Source organism: Phoca vitulina, unplaced genomic scaffold, assembly GCF_004348235.1.
Source record: "Phoca vitulina isolate PV1807 unplaced genomic scaffold, GSC_HSeal_1.0 scaffold69, whole genome shotgun sequence".
NCBI lineage: Eukaryota > Metazoa > Chordata > Mammalia > Carnivora > Phocidae > Phoca > Phoca vitulina.
Window position 1 is genome coordinate 454,614 of NW_022589772.1, and position 16,884 is coordinate 471,497.

A 16,884-nucleotide genomic window follows, 5' to 3' on the forward strand; every position below is an offset into this window, starting at 1 on the left:
GGTAACATACCCTGAAGTAGGCAACTTCCTCAACCTTATAAAAAGCATCTAGGAAGGGGCGCCTGGGTGGCTCAGTCATTAAGCGTCTGCCTTCAGCTCAGGTCATGATCCCAGGGTCCTGGGATCGAGCCCCACATCAGGCTCCCTGCTCAGCGGGAAGCCTGCTTCTCCCTCTCCCACTCCCCTGCTTGTGTTCCCTCTCTCTCTGTCAAATAAATAAAATCTTTAAAAAATAAAAATAAAAAATAAAATAAAAAAAAGCATCTAGGAAAAACCCACAGCTAAAATAATGATTCATGGGGAAGACGAAAGCCTTCCCCCTAAGATCAGAAACAAGTCAAGGATGTCCACTCTTACCACATCTATTTAACGTTTCACTGGAAATTCTAGCCAAGAGAATTAGTCCAGAAAAAAAAAAAAAAGAAAAAGAAAAAGCAACCAGATTTGAAAGAAAAGAGTGAAAATATCTATATTCTCAGATGCCATGATCTTATAAAAGGGAAGTCTTAAAGATACACACACACACACACACACACACACACACACACAAATTAGAGCTAATAAACAACCTTGGCAAGGTTGCAAGCTAGAAGGTCCACACACAAAAATAAATCCTATTTCTATATACTAGCAATGAACTATCCAAAAATGAAGTTAAGAATGCAATTCTACCAAGACCATTCAATAGCAGAAACAATAGTGTTTTTTTAACAAATGATGTTGGAACAACTGGATATCCACCTACAAAAGAATGAAGTTGGACTTAACTCACACCATTTGCAAAAAATTAACTCAAATGGATCAAAGATATAAATGTAAAAGCCAAAACTAGAAAACTCTTAGAAGTAAACATAGGGGTAAATCTTCATAATGTCTTAGAATACCAAATCATGAACAACAAAAGAAAAAAATCAATTGTACTTCATCAAAATGAAAAACTCTTGTGCTTCAAAGGACACTATCAAGAAAGTAAAAAGCCATCCCACAATACAGAAGAAAATATTTGTAAATTGTATACCTGAGAAAGGTCCAGCATCTGCAATATATATATAAAAAACTATTACAACAATAAAAAGGCAAATAATCCTCTTTCGTTTCAGCAGTCCACTCCCTCAGACCACATTTGTAAGATCCACTCTGCCTGCTCCCTGCCGCTTATAAGATCCTCCCTGGCAGCACTTCTCAGCTCCTTTCTGAGGACTGCCCTCCCTATTTGCTCATTCACTCTCATTCCTAAGGTCCACTCTTCCGGTTCCTCCCTCTTCCCATTTCTACTGATTGCCCTCACAGCTGCTCCCTGTCTCATATTTCACATCTCAACCCCTGCTCCTTCCTCCTCATTTCTGAAGTCCCCCCTCCCTCCCCACTTATAAGGTCAACTTTCCCTGTTCTGTGCCCTTCCATTTCAAAGTTCCACCCTCAATGCTCTGCAGCCTCCCACTTCTAGGGTCTTCCATCCTACTCTACTCCTTCCATTTCTAAGGTCTTTTGCCCTTGCTCCTCTTCAACCCCACTTCTAATGTCAGCTTTCCCTACTCCTCCCTCCCCACTAAGGTCGACTCTGCTTGCTCTGCTTTCCCTCTTATTTTTGGAAGTCTGCCTCCCTCTTCTTCTACTCTTTCCCATTCATCTCTAAATACCCCCATCTGCTCTGCTCCTCCCGTGTCTAATTATTTGCCTCTCCTGCTCTTCTCCACCCTCACGGCTCTCCCTTCTCATAATAAGGTATGTCCTCCCTGTCCTTACTCACCTCATTTTTATGGCACACTCTTCTTCCCCTGCTTCCCTCCCTGCTTCCCACTCTTACCGCTGCATCTCCCCTCCTACCCGCCCCAACCAGCCCTGCCGCCATTTCTTTTTTTTTTTTTTTTTAAAATTTTTTTTTTTTATTTTTTTTTTTTTGAGAGAGAGAGAGAGAAACAGCATGAGAGGGGATAGGGTCAGAGGGAGAAGCAGGCTCCCCGCCGAGCCGGGAGCCCGATGTGGGACTCGATCCCAGGACTCCAGGATCATGACCTGAGCCGAAGGCAGTCGCTTAACCAACTGAGCCACCCAGGCGCCCCCTGCCGCCATTTCTAAGTTCGACCCTCCCTGCTCCGCTCTCCAACACTCAACTCAAAGTGAAATCTCTTTGCACTGCTCTTCCCATTCGAGGTTCAGCCCTCCTTGCTCCTCCCCTTCTCATTTCTAAAGCTGCCCTTGCTTTTCAGCTCTTTTCCCCACTGTTGAAGCTTTCTCTTTCCCTGTTCGTCTGCCCCCCCATCCCCACTCCACCCCATCTCCTGCCATTTTTAAAGTCAGCCTCCTTGTTCTGCTCCCTCTCGCTCATTTATGAAGTCGGCCCTCCCTTTTCCCCTCCCCTTCCCCATTTCCAAAGTGGGTGATAGTCCTGAAGAGGTCTGAGGTTAAGAGATTAGAAGGTGCCAGTGGAGAAGAAAGTTGGTCTAGAGTGTATAGCACCAATCAACAAGCAAGCAAGCAAATAAACCATCCCTTTGCCCAGTCTTCCTGCCCGCTTTCACTCTTTGAAAACTAGCCCTTGGAAAGTAGTCATTTGTGACAGGTTCTCAGATTCAAAGAGTGATTTCGAGGAGCCTCATGTGAAGTGGGTGGGTGGCTTGCTATCAATCCTTAGGAGAATAAAATCTATGGAGAATGCTGGCTTTTTATTTCCCTCAGCCTGAACCTTCAGCAACCCTTACGTCTCACGCAATTTCTGTCAGCTTTCGCCAGTTTCCCGCCCAAGAGGAGTCATAGGAAAATGGGAGGAGAAAGGAAGGGCAGGAGCTAAGCTGGCCTGGGCTTTATCCACGTCGGGGCAGGAGTGGCGCACAGAGCGCAAGCCTCACCACCCAGGAGCATATGCCTCACGGGGACTCTTCCAGCCTGCCCCAAGCCAACGTCTACTATTCAAAGCCAGCTAGCCCAGACTAGTGGGGGCTGGAGTCTGGGGTCTACATACCTAGAGACATATCTAGATAGGTCATCTTTCCCCCATTGTTAGGTTCTGTCACCACATCTCCAGAAAGTGTTGGGCTGGAAAGCGAAGCCATCTCCTCAGCGTAGCCGCATCCGCTCTGAGCTAAGCTGGTGTATTGTGGCCCCCTCACCGCTCCCTAGGGTTCCGGCTAAACTTGTCACCCAATCACAGTCTTTCCCTTCACTGTTGCTAAGGCTCAGGGGGAGGAGCTTAGCAGTTACCCCTCCGCAGACATCCTATCAGAAACTTGGCTCATCAAAAAAAAAAAAAAAAAAAAGACCCGCCCATTTCTTTCCCGCGCTTTCTAGAAACTGCCTCTTCTGTGCATCTACCACCCACTCAGTTGCAACTTTATTTCTTCTGTGACTTCTTGACCCTCTCCTTTCATAACAAAGAAAAAACCATTTGTCCTCTTTGCTGTTGGCATTCTTGGTGAGTAGAACCTTATGTTCTTGACGTGATAGACTGGTTCTCTGCTTCCCTCAAATTTGAAGATCTACCACAGATCTAGCAGTTAGGGCGCACCCACAAGCTTGCAGCACCACATACTTTTTGAGGACTTCCCTAAAGATGTGTCCATGACATTTCTTTTTTTTTTTTAAGACTTTTTTTTTTTTTTTAAAAGATTTTATTTATTTATTTGACAGAGAGAGAGATAGCAAGAGCAGGAACACAAGCGGGGGGAGAGGGAGAGGGAGAAGCAGGCTTCTTGCCGAGCAGGGAGCCCGATGTGGGACTCGATCCCAGGACCCTGGGATCATGACCTGAGCTGAAGGCAGACGCTTAACGACTGAGCCACCCAGGTACCCTGTCCATGACATTTCTTAAGAAAAAAATATAATCATTCCTCTTACCACCTTAATACTGCTCAGTATACATTATTTTTAAATGTTAGAAGACTCCTGGGTATCCCTGGTTCTTCAGAGGAAATAAAAATCAAATTAATTTTGAGAGCTGAAAACTTAAGTTGTTACAGAAATCACAACATAAACATCTGAAGAGATTGTAAAATGTAAATTATTTAACTATTTGTTGTTTTTAAGTCATTACTTAGCACAAGGAACCTAATGATTAATAAATCTTTTTCTCAAGGCATATACAGTTGGTGAAGACAATAAATACATGTAAAATATTAATTTAGATCCTATAATTCAGTCTGTCAGTAAATACTGAGCTGTTCACTGTGTTAGGCTCTGAAGATACTGTTATCTATAAAATATATATGAGACTTACAGGAGAAAATCACCTACGGTATCAAGAAAAAATTCATTTAAGACTTGAAAAATTAGGGAGTAATTTTAAGGGTGGGAATGGGATTTCCTCTTGGGGGAAGCAACCCTACCAGCACTTTGAAAAGTTCAAGCCATTTCATGTGGTGCGGTACTGAAAGATGAATCTGAAGAGATCAGCAGAGAATAGATTATGGAGGGACTTTTATGCAGTGGGTTTGGAGCATTTTTTTAAATATCAGATTTATTGAATTGTAGAGTAAGAAGGGAAGAGGACCAAAGACAGAATCCCAAGGAAATTACAAAGGAAATTGAGTAGAAAATATCAGAGAGCTATGGGAAGAACCAGGAAAGAAGCATCCAGGAAATAAAGGGAAAGTTCTAAGAGGAACTTAGTGGTCCCCCAAAGCAAGTATTGCTGAACGATCAAGTTAGCTAAGAACTGCAGAATTCCAGGGCGCCTGGGTGGCTCAGTCAGTTAGGCGGCTGCCTTCAGCTCAGGTCATGATCCCAGGGTCCTGGGATCGAGCCCCATATCTGCTCCCTGCTCTGCGGGAAGCCTGCTTCTCCCTCTCCCACTCCACCCTGCTTGTGTTCCCTCTCTCGCTGTGTCTCTCTCTGTCAAATAAATAAATAAATCTTAAAAAAAAAAAAAAGAACTGCAGAATTCCTTAAATTTAGGAATTAAGAGTTGGTTGGTTGGTTTTCTAACCTTTGGCAGACTTTTAACAGGCCGTAAGTTGAGGCTTGATCAATTAGTTAATTTTTATTTAATCAACACATACAACATTTACCATCTGCTGGGCACTGTTCTAAGAGTTTTACAAATATCCATTCACTTAATACTCACAATAAACCCATAAGTAAGAACTAGTATTATTTCCTTTATACATGTAAGGAAATGAAGGCACAGAGCATTAAAATTTGCCCAGGGACAAAAAACTAGTAAACAGTGAAGTTTTCAACCTCAGGCAGTCTGGCTCTAGAATTCATGCTTTTAACCACTACTTTCACAAGGTAGACTACAGTGGGGTTTTGGATTTTTTTTTTTTTTAATAATCCCTACTCCAAATTTGAGGCTTGAACTCATGACCCCAAGATCAAGAGTCACATGCTCTACCAACTGAGTTGGCCAAGCACCTATACAGTGAGCTTTTTTAATGGAAAATATTTAATTAAACATACTTACAGGCTATGGGAAAGAGGCATTAAAAATAAAGAGAATAGGAAATAATCACTGGACACATGACAGAAAAGATGAAATTAAGAGTGCAATTAGAATAGTCTTGAGGGGCACCTGGGTGGCTCAGTCGGTTAAGCATCTGCCTTCAGCTCAGGTCATGATCCCAGGGTCCTGAGATCGAGCCCCACATCGGGCTCCCTGCTAGGCAGGAAGCCTGCTTCTCCCTCTCCCGCTCCCTCTGCTTGTGTTCCCTCTCTCACTGTCTCTCTCTCTCTCTGTCAAATAAATAAATAAAATCTTAAAAAAAAAAAAAAGAATAGTCTTGAATAGGAGGGGAAAAAATGTACTAAAAAGGTGAATCTTAATACATGAAAAATTTCCTATGTATCACACAAGTTTTCCCAAGCCTCATCTTCAGTCTGTGGCTATCCGTAGTAGTACATTAATAGTAATAACTCAAATTTCAATAATTTCTGTTTCCCTATAATCTTGTAGTATACCCAGCTCCCTGAAATATGTTTCCCCTAATATTTCCTCAGTGAGTTGTGGTGGGGGGGGTCTTTCATAAATGTAATCACAAACAATCCAGTGAGCTGCCATACAGAACCTGCTATTCCTTTCCTTTTACCTTCCTCTGGACTCCTTTTTTTGGTACCACCATATACTTTAAGCTCCATCAGCTCCTGCTACAAATAAGGAATTGGAGCCCCTAAGAAGTCAAAAGCCACATGCTGACGTAGAGAACTTCTGTCTCTCCTTCTGGGTTACTTCTATTAGAGGGACACCAAAGTGATGCTTCTAGATCCCAATGTCCTAAAGAATTTTACTGGAACATTTTTGTTGTTGTTAATTTGGGGTTTGTTTTGTTGTGTTTTTAAATTTGCAGCCCCCTTCCTCCTTAGATTTCAGAATTGAGTCTAGTAGAAATTGGGCCAGGAGATAACTTTGAGAGAGAGAGAGAGAGCGAGCAAGAGAGAGCTCTTATAACATTGCTTTGCATAAAATTGCTTCTCTCCTCTGACAACATTTTGTTATTTAATGAGTTTGGCCTTACATAACTTTTTCTTAGGAAGAATTCTTTGCCTTCGTTCAAATAGGCTTAGGTTTGGGGCCCCTGGATGGCACAGTCGTTAAGCGTCTGCCTTTGGCTCAGGTCATGATCCTGGGGTCCTGGGATCGGGTCCTGGGATCAGGTCCTGGGATCGAGTCCTGCATCGGGCTCCCTGCTTAGCGGAAGCCTGCTTCTCCCTCTCCCACTCCCCCTGCTTGTGTTCCCTCTCTCTCTCTCTCTGTCAAACAAACAAACAAATAAATAAATCTTCAAATAGGCTTAGGTTCAAACAGAGTTCCCCTGCTACATAAAGATTAATGTACAGTTCAGAATGTTGTTTCTCTAAATCAATTGTAGAACAATTGGGTATTTTCTAGTGAAGGATCTCTTGGTTGGAAATAACAGAAGTCTAGTCCAACTAGGTTAAATGAAAAGGAGGATTTATTAGAAGAATCAAGTGAAGGTCAAGAGTGTGAAGTATAGTTTATCCTCCCAAAAGACTGGAACTGGTTAATTTATTTGATACACCCACAGGATTTGATAGAATTGATTACTTTTTCCTCCTTGATATGTTTTCTTCTCTTGACACTTAATGATGAAGGAGCAGAAGTCTAGCTGAGGACAAAGCACAAGCAACCTCCCCCCCCAACACCCCCAAAACACACTCTGGGTGGGATATGTGGGACATTCCTCCAGGAAACTTCCAACTATCTTAATGTTAATATTTTGCTAGAGGGAAAAACAACCTTAGCTTGATAATAGCCAGGTCTCCAGTATCCTGAGGGTCTTCTTTAGCATATGAAAGTCCTTTTGGACACCTCCCTTTTTCCTTACCTCCCCCATCCGCATAGTATGTAATTAATAGCTCCTCACAACCCCAGTGCAGCTCCTTCTGCCAGCAGGTCCTGTCCCCGTGCTTTAATAAAACCACCATTTTGCACCAAAGACGTCTTAAGAATTCTTTCTTGGCCTTCGGCTCCGGACCTCACCCTACCAAACCTCACCTACATTCCAAATCTACATCACTAAGACACCTTTCTTTCCTGGGTTTCCTTGTACCTTACTGGCTGCTCCATTTCTGTTTTCTTTTCTAGCCCCTCCCTGTCCTCTAAACCACTGGTGCTCAAACGGTAGCATACGTTCGTTCGAGTCACCTTATTAAAACGCCGTTAGCGGGGCTCCACCCCCGGAGATTCTGATTCAGTAGGTCAGGAATAGGGAAGAAAAGTGTATATTTCTTTTCTTTTTTTTTTTTTTTAGATTTTATTTATTTTTTTTGACAGAGAGAGACATAGCGAGAGCAGGAACACAAGCAGGGGGAGTGGGAGAGGGAGAAGCAGGCTTCCCGCAGAGCAGGGAGCCCGATGTGGGACTCGATCCCAGGACCCTGGGATCATGACCTGAGCCGAAGGCAGACGCTTAACGACTGAGCCACCCAGGCGCCCAGAAAAGTGTATATTTCTAACAAGTTCCCATGTGACGGTGATGTTGCTGGTCTAGGGACCACACTTTGAGACCCACTGCTTTAAACGCTGGAACGAGAACCCAATCCATACTCAGTTTCTGTATTTCTGTATACTGCCTTGTGATCTCAGCCAGTCTCATGGTTTTCAAAAGCAGCTGTACAGATATTTCCCTTGAGTCTCTAGCTCGGACCTCTACACCAAAAGTTTGTATGACTGATATACCTACTCAACATATCTACTCAGATCTACAACAGTCATCACAAACTTAATTTTTCAAGACCAAATTCTTATCTTCCCTCACAAAACCTGCTCTTGCCACGTTCTGCCCCATTTCAATAAATGGCAATTCCATTCTTTTCTTTTTTTTAGTTATTTAAATTCCAGTTGGTTAACATGCAGTGCAATAATCATTTCAGGTGTAGAATTCCATGATTCATCACTTACATACAACAAGTGCTCATCACAACAAGTGCCCTCCTTAATCCCCATCCCCCATCTAACCCAATCCCCCCTCCCGCCTCCCCTCCAGCAACCCTCAGTTTTTGCTCTATTAGTTAAGAGTCTGTTTTATGGTTTGAATGGCCACTCTAGTCTCTATTTGCTCAGGACCAAGCATTTCAAGTCATTTTTGACTATCACGCCCTATATCCTGTCCATCAGCAAATGCTGTGAGCTCTACCTTCAAAGTATATCCAGAATCTCACCACTTCTCTCCACCTCCACCATTACCATCTTGATTCATGCCAACATCATTTCTTACCCTGATTATTGACATAGCTTCCTAACCAGTCTTCGTAGTTCTGCCCTGGCTCTTGGTCTCGTCACCACACAGAAGCTAAAATGAGGCTTTTAAAACATTAGTCAGCTGCTCGGCAAATGATGTCCTTTCCTATTTTTGTGAACATCTCACCATTAGAATCTTATTGAGAGGCAGAGCCTGTCTCCCATTACAAACCAAGAAAATTTCCAAGAAACTGAGCAAAAACATATGACCTAGACTTGGCCTGCATGGAAGCTGGTATTTGTACAACACAGAAGCTGGGCCAGTGTAGATTTCATTCTGGCCACAACAGCCAGTCCCTAGGGCCAACAATGGTAGTGGTATGATTCCAGCATCAGCATATGGCACTGGTGGGCTCATCAGATTAATTTTGAGGTATGATTTTAGTGACAATTCTCAATTTTTTTTCTTTTTGTAAAGATTTTCTAATTTATTTATTTGACAGAGAGAGAGAGAGAGCACACAAGCAGGCAGAACAGGAGGCAGAGGGAGAGGGAGAAGCAGACTCCCCGCTGAGCAGGGAGCCTGATGCGGGACTCGATCCCAGGACTCTGGGATCACGACCCAAGCCAAAGGCAGTTGCTTAACCAACTAAGCCACCTAGGCACCCCACGATTCTGAATTTCTAGCCATTCTTGGTTCCTGTCCTTTTTCTTGAGCCTGATTCTCTAGAGTCTGTAGCTATTTCTTGAGCTACCCAAGCGACTTTCAATAAATTCCTTCCATTCATAAGGCAACCAGAGTTAGTCCCATTCAACTAAGAACCCTGTTACTACGGGTATGAATAGAACATCCAGTATAAGAGAAGAAACACATTGAGTTTTGCTTTAGTATTGGCCACCATATACTAACTGACAAACTGGATTGAAACAAGGGAAATCAACTAAATTTGCGAGGAGATTTAAATCATGTCATGTGAGGCATTATTGCAGAGATTGTAGATGTTTAAGCCTGTGGAAATCTCAGGGGACCGAAATTGTTTAAAAAAAAAAAATCCTGGGAAGAGGGAGTGAATTTGTTATTTTGTGCAGCGCTAGAGGGCAGCACTAGCTCAAGTTACAGGAAAATTGATTTCTGTACTATATAGAGACATTCCAATAGTTAAACTACAATAATTGGACAAAACTACAACAATGAGATAAACTGCCTTGAACTGAGGTATTGACACTGGAAGCCCTGAAGCAGGAACTAAATTACTGACTACTTCAATGGGTTACATTCAGTGACCTCTGAGGTTCCTTCTAAATCTGAGGCTACAGAAAAACAAACACCTGGTGACTTCTTTGGCCAATGAGTGCAGTCACATGATTTAGAGACCGCTATCAGTCTGGCAGGTTTCTTTTTTTATTTTTCTTTTTTAAGATTTTATTTATTTGAGAGAGAGAGAGGCCGAGAGAGAGAGAAAGAGCGTGAGCAGTCGGGGAAGAGGGAGAAGCAGACTCCCTGCTGAGCAGGGAGCCCAATGTGGGGCTCAATCCCAGGACACCCCAGGATCATACCCTGAGCTAAAGGCAAACACTTAACCCAGTGAGCCACCCAGGCATCCCATGTTTCCAACCTAATAGGTAGGAATTATAATAAAAGAAAAAATAGATAATCATTCCCACGTAGAGAAGTGAGACCAACATAGATTTTATGTACCTAGAATGGAAATTAAGCACTATGATATTCTAGTGCAAAATTAGGTATTAATTTACATGTACTTGGGGTGCCTAGGTGGCTCAGTGAGTTGAGTGTGTACCTTTGGCTCAAGTCATGGTTCCAGGGTTCTGGGATGGAGTCCTGCTTTGGGCTCCCTGCTGAGTGGGGAGCCTGCTTCTCCCTCCCTCCCAGCTCAGTGTGCTCACGCATGCACTCTCTCTCTCTCCATCTCTCTCTAATAAATAAATAAGATTTTTAAAAATTTACATATGCTTAACTGTTCTTTCCTTGGCAGATTTCTCTGGCAAAGTACCATAACAAGTTATTTTGATTTAAAAGTTAAGTGCTTTAAGGAAAGAGTTCTATCATAACGGTTTTTTAAAAAAAATTTTTTATTTTTAAGTAATCTCTACACCCAACATAGGGCTCGAACTCACAACCCTGAGACCAAGAATCGCATGCTCTTCCGAATGAGCCAGCCAGGCACCCCTGTTATAATGCTCTTAACAGATATTTTGGGGAATACAATGATTCCTCTTACTTGTGTTAAACAACAAAATTCAACCGAGTAAATTTAAAGATCGAATTGGCATTATTTATTGATTCATGAATTGGGAAGAACCCCACCTAGCAGATAGAAAGGACCTCCAAAGAACTATAGGAAAGGAAAGGTTTTTAATTCAGAAAAGGAAGTTTATTAGCAAAGAAGGCATTGTTTCAGGCAAGTTTGCTTTCCTAAGGAAGGGGTCTAAAGGCAGATTTCCACACTAGTGCTGACTAAGTAATTCCAGATCAACTGATTAACGATTATGTTCCTGGAAGAGTCTGAAACCGCAATTAGATTAGGTATTAAGTCTCAATTTGGTGATGTGGGACATAGCATTAGTGACTCCATTTTGGTTGTCTCTTTCTTAACAATCCCCGGCACCTTTGATCAAACTCTCAGCTAAGCTGAGAGATGTGACCAAATTTTAAGGCATTAGTGCCACTTTCAGCAACCTCTCAAGTTCTGTTACTTTCTGTTGATTCTTTGTGTGGTACTCAGAGGTCACAACAATTTTGCTGACACAGGTCACAACTTCAAGCTCACAATTTTGCAGTTGGTCATTTCCTTCACCCTTTTCTGGCATTCCAGTTTTAGGGACGTCCTTTTTTTGGTGGTTAGCAGCTGCAAACATGCATTTAAAATGTTTGAGAGAACACAGCACACCAGGGAGATTACTATGATTATTACAATCAGGATAATTACTGATGTCTGGAGTGCACTTCAAAGCCATAGTCTCCGAGGCCCAAGCCAATTAAAATCAAATAAGTCAAAGAAAGACCCCATTGAAGGAGTCACCTTTTTAAGCCAAGTGCTTTGCTCAGTGACCTTAAATAACTAAGTTTCAACTTCCCCAGAAGTGTTAATCCAGGTGCAGCATGTGGTATTGGCTACAGCACAGACACCTCCTTGTTCAGCTAAAACATAATCAGGGGCTATCCTACAATCAAGAATTTGGGCCAGAGAGCCCAAGGATTTTTGTCACATTGCTGTTGCATTAGCAACAGATTCTGTAATATTTTCAAGAATCAAGGAGATGTTCTTGATCATAGCCTTATTTACCTTTATTCCTCAACAGGGAAGTGGGGACCTGTCAAAGGGAGCTAATTTTAATTCACAAGGGCCTCTGGTACAGCCATATGGGTAAGAAAATGTAAGGTCTATAGACCACACAGGTGGTTTTATTCTGGTTACCCCTGCTTTGTTTCCCTTTCTTTTTTTTCTTTTTTTTCTTTTTTTTTAAGATTTTATTTATTTATTTGAGAGAGAGACAGAGAGCATGAGCAGGCAGAGCGAGATGGAGAGGGAGAAGCAGATCCCCCGCTGAGCCGGGAACCTGATGTGGGGCTCTATCCCAGGACCCTGAGAACATGACCTGAGCCGAAGGCCAACACTTAACCATCTGAGTCACCCAGGCGCCCTTGTTTCCCTTTCATTGCGTAGAGCCTAGACTAAAGCTTCCCTGGGTTTGGGGTTGTTTTTTGTTTGTTTGCTTTTTTTAAAGATTTTATTTATTTATTTGACAGAGAGAGAGACAGTAAGAGAGGGAACACAAGCAGGGGGAGTGGGAGAGGGAGAAGCAGGCTTCCGCTGAGCAGGGAGCCCAATTTGGGGCTCGATCCCAGGACCCTGGGATCATGACCTGAGCAAAGGCAGATGCTTAATGACTGAGCCACCCAGGCGCCCCTGGGTTTGGAATTGTTAACCAGGGATAGGGAAACGGATCTCCAGGTGAGGCAGTATGACACAATAGTGAGATGGCTGAGTTTGTTCTAAAGAAAACTGAAGCAGAAGCATTTTGCAAGTCCGACAGTGTTTGGAGGCTGGATTGCCCTCCTTAGCAATTGCCTAGGAGATACAGATGACGCCATTATCTTTTCAGGCCGATGACAGTACAGGAAAGTAAGAGAAAAAGAAAGGGTTTCATGTTTAGTTAAAGTATGAAGTCTTGATCCAGAGTCTTGGGAGGAAGCAGTCTACCTTGAAGTCAGCTACTTCTTTTTCTACCCAATTTGATTTTGAAGATTTCAACTGGTGTGGAGGGGTAGATATCAGGTGGAGACTTCTTTAGCTGTGAAATACATATCCAAGTTTCAGGTCCCTGAAATTTAGCTGCCATCTGGTTAGTGAGGAAGACCTGGTCTAGTCCTTTCCAAGGAGATTCAAGGGTAGTCTTTGCCTGGAGTGATTCTAAACTGGAAGGGTGGGAGAAAATTGGAAAAATTAGTTTGAAAAGTTGTAGCCAGATATTTGAGGAAACCAGAAGAATTCAGAACCCAGTCCAGTTATAGGTATATAAAAAAACCTTAAGGCAATTAATAGGATTAGAATCTAATATTAAAAAAGTGCTAACATAATTTCTCTTTCTATAATTAAGCTGCCCCTTTTTTATCAAAGATAATTTGTTTATGCTAAATTTGCTATAATTATTCACATAAATGCAACAAGAATACTGATTGACCATATATGCTCTTTTTTTTTTTAAAGATTTATTTATCTGGGACGCCTGGGTGGCTCAGATGGTTAAATGTCTGCCTTCGGCTCAGGTCATGATCCCAGGGTCCTAGGATCAAGTCCCACGTCAGGCTCCTTGCTCAGCAGGGAGCCTGCTTCTCCCTCTGCCTGAAGCTTCCCCTGTTTCTGCTCTCTCTCTCTTAAAAATAAATAAATAAAATCTTTATTTTTTTATTTTTATTTTTAAAATAAAATCTTTAAAAAAAAGATTTATCTATTTTACAGATGGAGAGAGTAGGAGGAGGGGCAAAGGGAGAGGGAGAGAGAGAGAACCCCAAGTAGACTCCCTGCTGAGCAAGGAGTCTGACGTGGGACTCGATCCTAGGACCCTGGGATCATGACCCGAGCTGAAATCAAGAGTCAGATGCTTAACCAACTAAGCCACACAGGCACCCCTAAGCTCTTTTTAAGGCTGCTTTGCTGAAGCAAGGTACCTAGCTGATTTATCCAAAAGGCACATTGGCTTCATAAAGTGAAACATAGTTTTTTAGAACTTGCTGTTCATATTTGAGTCTGCACACATCTCTGTCAAATACGACATTTCAAAACAAAGATGACATTTCAGTCAAAGCCTTGGTAATATAACCGATGTTTTTAATTGTGTCCTGTTACAAGAACAGATTCTTTTTTTTTTTTAATATTTTATTTTTTATTTGAGAGATTAAGCAAAAGCTTGGGGGGGGGGGTGAAACAGAGGGAGAGGGAGAAGCAGACTCCCCACTGAGCAGGGAGCCTAATGCCAGGCGAGATGTCAGGACCCTGAGATCATGACCTGAGTCAAAGGCTTAACCGACTGAGCCACCCAGGTACCCCAGGAGAACAGAGTCTTACTGAATTTATGTAAATAACTACTTTGCCATAAAAAGACTCAAGAATTTCTGGATTCTGGGGTGCCTGTGTGGCTCAGTTGGTTAAACATCCAACTCATGATTTCGGCTCAGGTAATGATCTCATGGGTCATGGGATCCATTCCTGCATTGGCTTCTGCAAGTCTGCTTAGGATTGTCTCTCTTCCTCTCACTCTGTCCCTCTCCCCAACTCACGTGCACTCTCTCTTTCTAAAATAAATAAATAAATCTTTTTTTAAAAGATTTTATTTATTTATTTGTCAGAGAGAGAGTGAGCACAAACAGGGGGAGCGGCAGGCAGAGGGAGAAACAGACTCCCTGCTGAGCAAGAAGACCAAAGTGGGACTCAATCCCAGGACCCTGGGATGGTGACCTGAGCTAAAGACAGACATTTCACCAACTGAGCCACCCAGGCACCACTCCACTTTAAGAAGTTTTTAACATTTTTATAGGGCTGGTTTAGTGGTGATGAACTTCTTTAACTTTTGTTTGTATGGGAAACTCTCTCTCCTTCAATTCTGAATGATAACCTTGCCAGGTAAAATATTCTTGCTTGTAGGTTTTTTCCTTTCAGCACTTTGAATATCTCCTGCGACTTCTTTCTGGCCTGTAAAGTTTCTTTTTTTCTTTTTTTTAAGGTTTTATTTATTTATTTGAGGGAGAGAGACAGAGATAGTGACAGAGATAGCAGGAGTGGGGACAAGAGGTAGAAGCAGGCTTCCCGCTGAGCAGGGAGCCCAACACAGGGCTCTATCTCAGGACCCTGAGATCATGACCTGAGCCGAAGGCAGATGCTTAACCAACTGAGCCACCCAGGCACCCCTCTCCTGTAAAGTTTCTGCTAAAAATGAGCTGAGGGGTACCTGGGTGGCTCAGTCAGTTAAGCGTCTGCTTTTGGCTCAGGTCATGATCTCAGGGTCCTGGGATAGGGCCCCATGTTGGGCTCCCTGCTCAGCGGAGTCTGCTTCCCCTCTCCCTCTCCCTCCACTTGTGCCCTCTCTCTCTCTCACCCCCAAATAAAGAATCTTTTTTGAAAAATCAGTTGATAGGGGAGCCTGGCTGACTCAGTCAGTAGAGCACGTGACTCTTGAACCCAGGGTCACGAGTTAAAGCCCCACATTAGACATAGAGCTTACCTTAAAAAAACAATGAAATAGGGGCACCTGGGTGTCTCAGTCATTAAGCATCTGCCTTCGGCTCAGGTCATGATCCCAGGGTCCTGGGATCCAGCCCCACATCTGGCTCCCTGCTCAGTGGGAAGCCTGCTTCTCCCTCTCCCACTCCCACTGCTTGTGTTCCCTCTCTTGCAGTCTCTCTCTCTGTCAAATAAATAAATAAATCTTTAAAAAAACAAACAAACAAAACAATGAAATGGGGGTGCCTGGGTGGCTCAGTTGATTAAGCACATAACACTTCATTTTGGATCAGGTCATGATCTCAGGTCATTTGGCTCATGAGATCAAGCCCTGGGTCTGGCTGCATGCTCAGTGAGGCGTCCGCTAGAGATTCTCTCTCTCCCTCTGCCCCTCCCTCCTCTCTTTCTCTCTCTCTCTCAAATAAATAAATAAATGTTTAAAAAAATAATAACAATAAAATAAAATAAAAAATACCCCTAAAATCAGCTGATAGCCTTATGGTATTTCCCTTGGACATAGTTAATTTGTCTTGCTGCTTTTAAGTTTCTCTCTTTATCTTTAATGTTTAAATTTTTAATTATTATGTATCTTGGTGTGGACCTCCTTGAGTTCATTTTATTTGGGGCATTCTGTGCTTCTTGGACCTGGATGTGTTTCATTCCCCATGTTAGGGGAGTTTTCAACTATTATTTTTTCAAATAAGTTTTCTGCCCCTTTCTCTCTTCTCCTTCTGGGACTCCTATAAGGAGAATGTTAGTATGCTTAATGTTGTCTTTGAGGTCCCTTAACTTAGCCACATTTTTAAATTATTTTCTCTTTTAGCTGTTCAGCTTGTGTGCTTTCCACTACCCTGTCTTCCAGATAACTGATCCATTTTTCTGCATCTTATCTGCTGTTGATTCCCTTTAGTGTATTTTTCAGTTATTGTATTCTTCAATTTTGTTTGTTTGCTTGTTTTACCTATCTCTATGTTGAAGTTCTCACTGAGTTCATCCACTCTTCTGTCGAGTTCAATGAGCATCTTTATGACCATCACTTAGACCTCTTCATCAGGTAGATTGCTTATCTCCATTTCTTATAGTTCTTCTACTGATGTTTTGTCTTCTGGTTTCATTTGGACTGTATTTCTCTGTCTCATTTTTTTGACTTTTTGGGTTTTTTTCTATCAATGAGGCCAAACAGCTACCTCTCCCAGTCTTGAGGGAGTAGCCTTGGGTAGGAACATCCTTGTGTAAACTGCATGTGTGTGGTGGCTTTGGCTGAAGCTGGAGTATGCAGGCTGAAGGTCCCAAGGCACTCCACATTGGGGCTCCTTTGGCGAGGAGCCTGGAGCAGAAGTGGGCATGGGTGAGTGATCTTTGGGTGCAGAGGTTACTTTGGAATGTCAGCTGAAGCAGAGGGAGAGGGAGAAGCAGGCTCCCCACTGAGCAGGGAGCCCAATGAGGGACTTGATCCCCAGACCCTGGGATCATGACCTGAGCCGAGGGCAGACGCTTAACTGACTGAGCCAC

General features: G+C 42.8%; 1 protein-coding gene across 1 annotated transcript in view; it reads right to left on the reverse strand.

The window, feature by feature from the left end:
- The window catches only part of LUZP4 (leucine zipper protein 4), a 54,887-nt gene extending 38,481 nt beyond the window's left edge, over nt 1-16,406 (reverse strand). Inside the window, 1 exon segment of the mRNA XM_032392766.1 lies at nt 16,334-16,406. Coding sequence (XP_032248657.1) covers nt 16,334-16,406 — 73 coding nt within the window.
- Nucleotides 16,407-16,884: the final 478 nt, after the last annotated feature.